The sequence below is a fragment of the Hyposmocoma kahamanoa genome, unplaced genomic scaffold (assembly GCF_003589595.1).
Source record: "Hyposmocoma kahamanoa isolate Upper Pololo Valley unplaced genomic scaffold, ASM358959v1 117, whole genome shotgun sequence".
NCBI classification, from domain to species: Eukaryota; Metazoa; Arthropoda; class Insecta; order Lepidoptera; family Cosmopterigidae; genus Hyposmocoma; species Hyposmocoma kahamanoa.
The window spans coordinates 2,501,019-2,511,859 of NW_020653397.1; the positions used below are offsets into that span (position 1 = coordinate 2,501,019).

At 35.3% G+C, this 10,841-nt stretch overlaps 1 protein-coding gene across 1 annotated transcript; it reads left to right on the plus strand.

The window, feature by feature from the left end:
* Positions 1–3,497: 3,497 nt before the first annotated feature.
* Positions 3,498–10,743, plus strand: LOC113239931. Its single transcript, XM_026477094.1, has one exon. The coding sequence runs from the start codon at positions 3,604–3,606 to the stop codon at positions 9,163–9,165; it is 5,562 nt and encodes a 1,853-aa protein (XP_026332879.1). The 5' UTR covers positions 3,498–3,603; the 3' UTR covers positions 9,166–10,743.
* The last annotated feature ends 98 nt before the right edge of the window (positions 10,744–10,841 follow it).

Here is a 10,841-nt window from a genome sequence, read left to right on the forward strand (position 1 = left end):
CTGCGATGAAAGCCACAAGGTCACTTTGAAAGTTGCTGTATAAAATCTGGAAGGGAATATTTAACGAGCTCCGCGACAGAGAAGAAACAGACAACCAAATACGGTAACAAGCTGCATAAAGTTAAGAACAATACGCACAGCGACAGATGTTCGTCACAATCTCTTGATACGAGCTCGGATGAGAGTGATTGGACGGAATTGGACGGATTGGATTGGAAAACGGCTCGCCGGTAAAGATGAGATTAACTGCTATATTCGCATAGCACGCTAAATTTTTATAGCGCGCTATTTAAAGTGCTAAAATTATAATTTATAGCAACTCAAGTTCCTAGGATAATGTAACGAATGGAGAGAAACGTGAAATAGTTGACGTGCGCTAACTTGTTACGTATAGCATCTATGGTCTATCTATAGAGTAGTTTACAGTTTTTTATGGTTAGTTACGACCGACTTCATTTGTTTTGTAACTATTACATAATATGGTGGTTACAGGTTACAGACGATAAATCAATGAGCTTCCCCTTAGAATAATAACGCATAGAAACCTAGCCCGCACACGCTAAGTGAGGCAAGTTAGAGGGTTCCAAACGCGCTCCCAGGAGCGCGCGGGCTGTTAGTGCTCAAGGTCATATTGCACCGCGAACAGCTCCAAAATTTTTTGCTAAAAATGACGAAATGTGCGGTAAATGGGTGTAAAAATACAACAGACAGACATAAAATAGACACTAACATCACATTCCACAAGTAAGTAATGCGTTTCAACTCATATTTTTACGTAATTATTCACTAAAACAGAAAAATAATTTCGCGGCAACAAGATACGAAAGTGTTGCAAAGTAACGAATTTTTTTTCTCCCCATTTTGCTATTCTGTTTCAAAATAATTATATTACGTAAATTTTAGTGGTGCCTGTAATTTCGATTTATTTGCGCATCTTGAACTAATTTACTTGAATAAACATTAAATGTTTTCGTTAACTCCTGTAAGTGATTGGGACACTTTATTATTTTATAATACTTTTAACGGCTCTGCGTTCATGCTTTATTGAATAATTATTTATTTTAATTTTATTTGAATTGGAGCACATATTGCAACAAATTTACAGTATATATTTGTTTCTACTATAGTGTTGGCGCCACCAGTACAACTTTGATAGCTTATTATATGTCTTTCTTTTCGTAACTTAAGCGAAATATTTTATATTGAAATATTTTATTTTCTTAAAACGGGAGCATTCTTAAGCGATTTCTTAATCTATTTTAACAGTTATTTTCTTTCAAGTTTGCTTATGGCATTTTCGGTTTTAATCCAAGATGGCGGGCGCGATTTTTCGAATAATGGCAAGTTGGGTATCGTTTTCGAGATGTTTGGGAATGTTCAATACAAATATGGCACTCATTTCTAAATCCAAGATGGCAAACACGACAGTTCAAACAAAAGCAATATTCGTAATGAGCACCCCCAAATACCTCGAAAACGATACCCAACTTGCCATTATTTGAAAACTCGTGTCCGCCATCTTGGATTTAGAAATGAGTGCCATATTCGTAATGAGCATCCCTAAATACCTCGAAAATGATACCCATATAGCATTTTTTTGAGTATCGTGCCCGCCATCTTGGATTTAGAAATGAGTGCCATATTCGTAATGAGCACCCCCAAGTACCTCGAAAATGATACCCATATAGCATATTTTAAAAAATCGTGTCCGCCATCTTGGATTTACAAATAAGTGCTATATTCGTTTTTCATCGACAAAACCGAGCATATCTGTAGGCACCTGATCGACATTGTCGTTCGACAGTAACGATCGACAAAATCGAGCACATCTGTAGGCACCTGATCGACAATGTCGGGCAAATCTGTAGGCACCTTTAACTTAATGATGAGTTAATCAAGATACAATTTCCCCACTTTTGAGGGAAATGTTATTCCATGGCATCATTATTTGTATATTTGTGTGCGTGCCGACGAGCGTAGTTACAAGTTGCTTACGCCTACATGAATTTTGTTTTTGCCTCACTTGTGACAGTTCGTTTGATATGAAACTATCATTCTATGCGTTATTATTCTAAGAGCTTCCCTTCATACTTTAACAATTTACTATTTACAATTTGCACAAAACTTTACACTGGTTATTTACAGTAAATTACACTCATAATAATTAATAATAACGCACATACTAGTACTTTTATGTACAAATATTACAACGAATTACTAATTAAACAAACGCTAAACTAACTAAATAAATCCAAGTGCTTAATTATATCTTAATTTAAATCGCTTCACCAGACTAAATTTTGCTAATGTCCCACCATTAACTCAAAATCGTATTAAAACGTAACCAAAATTATAATTTACAACATAACTACAATTATAATACTTGCTAAGTGCTAAATATAGCACTAGCGCTTAGCGTATTCAAACGTGAAATTTAACATCAATAAACTAATCAGCTATTTCGCGTTTCGCACCAAACGTTAAATGCTACAAATAATTGTGAAAGTATTTCACGTTATAATTGTTTCCACCAATGACAAGAGCCGCAATTTTCACACAGAATATGGTGCCAACTATGAAAAATTTAAAGGAAGATAACTCAGAACGAAGAAGGATTTTGTTTGTTAGCTGCGTAAATAAAGCACGGATAGATGACTGTATGGCATTGAAATATTGTAAAATTATGTCGCTAGATGGCATTTGGTTTAATTTTCTTAACGTACTCCAATCCAAAGTGAAAAAAACTTCGTTATAATTTTAACACCTTTATGTCTTTCAAATTATAGTTGCTATAATTATTTTTTAATTTAACGTTATAATTTGAGCTATATATTATATTAACCATCTCTACTTGCCGGCAGCCTTGTTGTCGTTCAGTCCATGTGACCTGCAATGTGCGGGGCGTGGTGCGGTATCTAAAGCTAGGGAGAGGCGGAGAGTGTCCGTTCTCTTTACTTTTTGTTCTCTGCTTTTGTTTAACTTATGAATACGATCTAGAGTTCTAGACAATTCGATTCGCTTTACTTTTGAATCGATTCGCTTAAAAATCGCATTGAAATGAATCGAGTCAAGAAATCGTCTTAAAGATCGTGTTCAATTGAATCGATGTTTATGAAACTCGAATCGTGAAGTCCCTATTATGACATTGACATTCAAACGTTTGACAAGACCGTTGAATTAAAAAATCGTAATTTCAAACGGTTTTCGTCGTTCGGTGCGTTCGAGCGGAGCGGTGAAGTCCACTGCGGTGTATTTAAACTGCTTCAGCGTTTTGGCAAGATTCCCTCGGGCGTGCTCGTTATATAAAATGTACGACGCAGTGCATGCGCTACAAAAAGGATAAAAATAGACTTTCAGAGTGAGTTGCGTGTTCTCCGACATTTTTGTTTTCAAATGACACACATTCAGCGTCGCTGCATAAAATACGCGTTAGAAATCTAGTGAAACTGAAATCGTTTAACTGTAAAAATTGGACTGATTTTTTTATTTGTGTCGCCAGATTGACGTGTGGAGGAGATAACGACTGATCTCAACCTCAAAGTAGTTCTTTTGAATAGAAAAACAAGTGTTTTATTCAAGTGTGAAGTGCAATAAACTGTAAACATGGCTCAGTACGAGGAGCCGATGGACATAGACAGTAGTGTGTGTGATTTTGACAACAAGGAAAACGCGTTTCAACACAGCAACGTCTTGCCAAGAACACCTTGCACTGAGAAGGGGTATGAAGAACTTGATGTATCAGAGTTAAATATGAAATTGAGGTATTCCACAACACCAACATTGTCGCCTATGTCTAAAAGCTACACAGCAAATTGCCTAGATAATAGAACATTTGATTCTGGTAATAACGTTGTAGATAATGGAAGTTTGACCAGGTCAATGAACTCAGCCATTACTAAAAATGATAGTGTCAGACAGCAAATGTGCCTCCCACTGCAAATAATTCCAGCGGAACAAGGCCACATGGACACAAATAGAAATGCCTTGAGGCCTTTAGACTCAACTGTCACCTTGGACAACGATGTCGTTATTGCTGTGAGCACACCAAATGACATTGATGAAAATCTTTCTCTACCAAGTTCTGCATCTTCTATTGTGCATACTCCAGAAGCAACAACTCCGAGTAAGGGAGAACTTAAAGATGGTGATTCTACCATTATGAGGGGTCTAAAAAGTGTGTTAAACATATTTAGACCATCGCAGAGTCCTATACCTCCAGTCGAGGATGATATTGACCCAGTTAAAACTGAAACTCTCAGTCCACCTATAGTCTTATCACCAGAATCTGCTGCTGAGAAGCCCCAGGCTGTTCTTGCTTCAACTCCTCTGTCCAGTCAAAAATCTCAAGATGCTTTAACAAAAAGAAACAGTCCAAATAGAGACAGTCTAGTTTTTAATGAAGATTTAGAAAAGGAATTGCAATGGAAAGATGAAACTACAATCATATTTAGTAAGGAAAAAATACCAATTCATAAATTATTATTTCAAAGTGGGAAATCATTTGAAACAAAAGCTATAAATACAAAAACCAATGATGAGAATTTTGATAACACAGTTGAGTACATGGATATATCATACAACGATTCCATAAATAATACCCTTGAAGTTCAACCTCAAAATATGCCTGTTAACAAATGCGATGCTGTTGCAAATGAGTCAGATGGTGAATTTGTGGATTGTGAATCTACATTTACTAAAACTGAAAATCAGGGTGATCTGTCCTTTAAATCTCAAGAAACTCTGAGTGAACCAAATGTTGTATCTTTAGATGGGAATTCCATCAATGAGTTGATTGACGTAAAAGATACATTGAATGTTACCATTACTTCTGCTAAATCTGATGATCTGTCTGTTGTATCAACTGGAACTGTAAAAGATAACACCATGGATGAGAATATGCAGAAAATTGACAATGTCAATGAGAATGAAGGTGCTTCAAGCTTGGCAATCAAGAATATGGAGAATTGTGCTCAAGTTCATCCAACAAAGTCTAGTTTACCTGTTGACATTGGTTTTAAACAAGTAGTTCCAGATATGGTTGCAAATGTAAGTGTTACACTTGACCAAAATGATACTTTTAATGTAGAAAAAACAACTAAAAAAGATTGTATAGATTCTATTGCTAAAGTAAATTCTAATACAGAAAATAATATTGCAATTGTTACAAATAGGAATGAAAAGATGTTAAATGGTTGTCCAGGTATTAGCTCATTATCACAGATACCTTTAATTATTGACCCTAGAGTACTTCTTTTTAATATATCTTCTGAGGATACTCCTAATACAGCTCAAGCAAACACTGTTGATGAAGAAAAATCAATAAATGATGGTCTAGATACTACTCCAGCTGATATTCCCTTACCTGATGATGATGATACTGAGAAAGTTTTTCTGGAAGGTGTGATTGGAGTTACTGAGCAGCTCTCAAAAGGTGAAATTAATCACCTTGTGGAAAATATTATGCCAACATCAACTGAGAGTGCTTCAAGGTTTAAAGATGAAGGAACATTAAATTTGGAGAAAACTTATTGTGCTAAACCAGAACGGCATATGTTGGATATGGTTCAAGTTTCCAATGAAGTAGCAACTGTGATTGAATCTGCAATTACAGCTGTTGAACAAATTGTTAAAGGCACTGAAAATCAAGATGCTGAATCTATTATTATTAATGACAGCATAAGTGCCGCACCTGTTTGTTCTGATTTGAATGAAACTAACATTATTCTCAATGCAATCGAAAACGTAGCAAATGAAATTACTTCCATTCCTCAAGGAGAGAATACACCTGTTGTCTGTAGCTCTTCTACAGATATAGTAGAAGATATAGATATAGTAGAAGAGCTACAAAGAACAATCGAGAAACTTGAAAGTGAAGGAAAATCTTCTACGACACTAGATAAAAGCAGGGTAGAGACGTCTGTGGCTGTGAATGTATCCAATAACACAAAAAATGAAGTCAAAGAAAACTCTAAACAAAACGAAGATAACTTTATCTCAGTGCTACCTGACATTTTGGCTCCAGAAGATTCCAAATTAGTTAATTCAGTAGATTCTGATATAAATTTTACAAAAAATCTTCCTATGTTTGAATTTCATCTTGCAGCTGAAGTGAAAATTGATAACATTATGACTGAAAATCAGATGTCACTTGGAGACAAAATAGAAATTGGTGATGATGTGATACACCAAAAGTTCAAAAGAGACACATTTATTGAATCAACTGTGTCGAATATAATTGTAGAGAATAAAGAATCCATTACTCAAAATGTGGCTGTTTCAGTCTGTGTAACTGAAGATGAAGCAATAAAATATAACGATTTTGAACATAATATAGTAAAGGATAACAACATAACGTCAAATGAAGATATAATTACCCCAACAGATGAGATAACGGATATGTCAAAGCAAATACCAGACTCTGATGTTAACATTTTAAGCTCTCTTGTAACTACAGCACCTATTGCAAAATTAGCTGCAGAGAAAACTGAGAACGTTGCAATTTCTGAAGAAGTAAATAGCGAACAGTCTGTGCTAGAAACATTTAAAAATAACCAAGGTAATAATGAAGAACCAATGCCTGAAGATAAACTTGCAGATTCTGGAACTGCAAAGTTGCAAGCAGACAATAATAATGCAACGGATGAAGAAATAGTAGCTTCTGCAAATAATAGTCCGTTTGTTTCCGTATCAGCTAACTTTGAAGAAATATTAGAAGAGAAACGAATGGGATGTTTTGAAAAAGTTATCCCTGTTGAAATTAATGAAGAAATCAGAATGTCTCCTCCTAGCTCACCAAAAATTGTTTCTAAAGGATATAACCTCAACTTTGATGACATAGAAGATCCATTTGCCACAAAAGCTAGAATACGAATGTCGCCTCCACTGGGTGTTACGCCCAACCAATCATTTGATCAAACAAATGATACGGATATTGGTAAAAAATCATTAACGAAAAAAGATTGTAATAGGGAGAAACGTAAATCACAGCCTTTGAGAAAGAAACCGTCAACAATCAATAACAAAAACAATGCCACGTTTAGTGGGTCTTCAAAAGCCACAACTGAAAAATCTTCTAAACCACTGGCTAATAAAATAAATGCAAAAGAAATAAAACCTATAAATAAAGATATGCAACCCACAGTACACAGCATAGAAATCGATGGAACTCTCAGTGAATCTAAAAACACTCCAGCTGAACTTCAAGATCTTGGAGCAATTAATAAAGTTTCAGTCAGTGTTCCGAAAGTGGAAGACGTAGTGTCTATTGATGTAAATTTAACTGAAGAAATTTCCAATTCCGAAAAGGGTAGCATTATTGATGAACTTGTAGAAAGTGAAGTGCAGAGGGAATATAAAACTTTTGCTAACTCCGCAACAACAGTTAATGAAAAAATTAAAAACACGACATCCTCGGAACACTCCGCTTATTACTCAGCGGGTACTTCATCCAATGAAGGTCTTGAATCTAAAAGTTCCTACAACATCCTTGATATAAAAGACACAAATTTCAATCCATTCATTTCAAAATCAAAAGTAAGACAATCTCCACCACCAAGCTTAGATAATTCATTTGCCACCAAAAGTTCTCCTGATTCTTCTCTTCAAATTACAAAAGATACTTATATTGATGGATCTATAAAGAAATCACCACGGGATGAGGAAAAGAATTCGTCAAATAGTATCAATGACATTACTAGTTCATCGAAAAATACTGACAAAGTAAACACTGAAGATGAAGATACTATTGAAGGCCCTTTTCTTGAAACTGAAGAACTCGTTGATGACAACAAAGTAACTGAAAGTGAAGCAGAGATATTAATTAATAACAAAAAAATTATAGATATCAGCGGTAGTGATCATGATGACATGTTGCAATTTTCTGACTTGCCTACAACGGATGAGGGCGTCGCTGATGCTGGTGAACTATTTATAGATGCTGAAGCTTTTGAATTCCTTTTGAACCAGAATCAAAACAATGCTGTTGCTGACAACGGTAAAGAGAGTTTGTTCCTCAAGTTTGATCCGCTATTTGCAAAACGAGTTTCTTCTGATAGCATTATTGCTACTTTTAAAAATGTTCAAAAAAGACAGAGCACTCCGCAGAAAACGGCTCCTACTCCAAATGATGTAACTTTTATAGCAAAATTTCCTGCTCCAGAACTATCTTCTTTAAATGTTACTAATGAACTGGACGCCCATGATACCACTGAAGAAAGCATTGATGACCTTAACATCACAGTCGCCAAACCCATGATGGTCGTAAACCCTGCTGTGAATTCAATGGTTACACCAAGAACTAAAGCTGCAACTCCTGTTGCATCTAATAGACGTTCTCTTACATTCACATCACCCGCCATAGCTGTTATTGATAGACTACTTTCCTTGAGCGCGAACAACTCCGCAATTGCCCATGAAACTACCATTGCTGAAGTTTCTAGAGATCAAAATGAAGCAGATCTAGCTCTTACCCAACTTCGTGAACTATTGGCTGATAAAGAAATAAATGTCTATACTTTAAGATCTGAAGCTAAAGAACTGAAAGATAGATTATCCGATATGGAATCGCAAGTAAAGTCTTTAGAAGCTACAAGCGAAGAGAGATTGAAAAAGATTAATGAGCTAACTAAAAAACTTGACGAGAAAACCAAACACAATAAGAGTATGGCGATGGTCGTTGAGGAGTATGAGAGGACGATCGCTAGTTTGATTGCTGAAAAAGAACAGGATAAGAAAAGACATGCGGACGAAAGAAGCCAGTTAATTAGGGAAAGAGACGAGCAAACAGCACATTTGGCGAGCATGGAGGTGTCCTTCAGCGATTTGCACAGCAAATACGAGAAGAGTAAACAAATAATACTCGGCTTTAAAACCAACGAGGAAGCGTATAAAAAGTCAATTAAGGAGTTCGAAGACAATCTATCTAAGATGCAAAACAACTACGAGCTATTAAAGCAGCATGCTACTTCTAAACTTAACCATGCAAACGAGGAGCTGCAAAAGATAAACAGAGCCCACGAGGCGGAAGTCTTGAAGCTGAATGCTATGATTAAGAGGAAAGAGCTGCACATTACGTCTCTGGAAGAGACCGTCTCGCAGAAAACCAAAGCTAACGAAGAATTGACCGCGATATGCGATGAACTCATAAACAAAGTCAGCAGTCGTTAAAAATAGACAAATCTAAACATTCGCTCTTGTGTTATGATGTCTGTGATCTGAACTAGACTGATATTTCGAGACTTGTCGCTTGTGTACTTATCGCATCACAGATAAGTCACATTAAGTCTAAAACTAGTCTCTCTAACATGTGCCAAGTTGTTCTAGTGTTAAATGTTAAAAAGATTTCTTCCCCTCAGAATTGAAGACTGTAAGTTGTGATAATGTCGAAATTTTGTAGTAGAATCATGTAGTTGTTATCATTAAATTGGGTCAATGAATCTAAATTCCAAATCATTGAATTGTGTGTTAAATTGTGAGCCCTATGGACTGTTTATAAAAACACTTTTTGCGTTATGCTGGTCATAACTAAATTGTGTAATTTAATTTTAAGTGCAGGGTTTATGCAACTGAATTGAGCATGTTACATAATTGTGTAATTTAATTACTTATAGCGGACAGATTGTATATTTTTTGCATGTTTACTACAAGATTTTGTATTTAGGAAACGCAACTAGATATTTATTTTGTACGAAATTTTACAGTTTCATGATTTATAAATTACAATGTTTTGTGTGTATGTAGGATGATATTTGCTGTAAGGCAACCTAGAGGTAAATGTTTATTTAGAGGTATCCCCACGTTTGACGACCGTTGAGTTATTTTTATCCTACATTAATAAGATTGACATTGTATCTCATTGAATATTTCCGGATTATCAGATCTCTAGATTGCAAAATTGTGCCACATTTTCGTAGACTAGAATTTTGTGACATCGACAGTTATTAACTCGGGGACATGAATATTTTTATTCGATTACAAATGCCTGTTAGCCAAACACATGTTAATTACAATTAGGGCTTTCATCCCGGGAATCTTGGTTACAAAAATTTCAAGGGTCACGACTATTTTCTTTTGCATTTTCGAGATCGAGATTGATGTTTTCTTTCCCGGGAAAATCGAGACTATTGAGACTTAAGTCACTTAGTTAAACAGTATTAAAAAACCTATTAAACCAGCAGTAATTTCTTACTCTGGCTCCTTGGACATTGCGACACTGTAGGGTGGATTTTAGTATATATAATATGGGGAAATTAAAGAACGATAACATTAAAAGGTCCTGTTCTCTGTTTGGAACTATACATATTTAACGTCCTTTGTTTGTTTCTTACGTGCTTTCTGTAAAAATGGAAAAAGAAAGATTTTGATTTTATTAAATAAGTGAATATGGAACTTGACTAAAGTATGTTTTAACTATCTAAATGCCTAGATAAATATGGAAATCTACTTTTGAAAGTCTCGTTTTTCCCGGTATTTTCGAGATTTTTTCCCGGGACGCGGAAATGTATCGAGATTGAAAGCCCTAACATTACACGGGTTGTTGAATCAGTTATTTTTGTATAATATAGGAATATACTTCATATAAATACTACATTCACTCGTAGGATATGTATTTCACAATCAAGAAACTTGAGTGGAGAAAGATTGTATTTTAGTATAATATTTAAATAGTAATAAAGTTATTTGACATTTTTTCATATTCATAATTTTATTATTAACCTTTGACGCAAAAAGAGGGGAGTTATAAGTTTGTAGCCTTTGCCTGTGTGTCTGTAGCACCGTAACTCCCAAACGAGTGAACTGACCTCAAAGCTGTTTTTCATTAATTTGAAGGCTAATTTAATTGG

What these genes read in the sequence shown, in the direction of transcription:
- LOC113239931 (XM_026477094.1), top strand. Translation starts at nt 3,604, where the DNA reads ATGGCTCAGTACGAGGAGCCGATGGACATAGACAGTAGTGTGTGTGAT.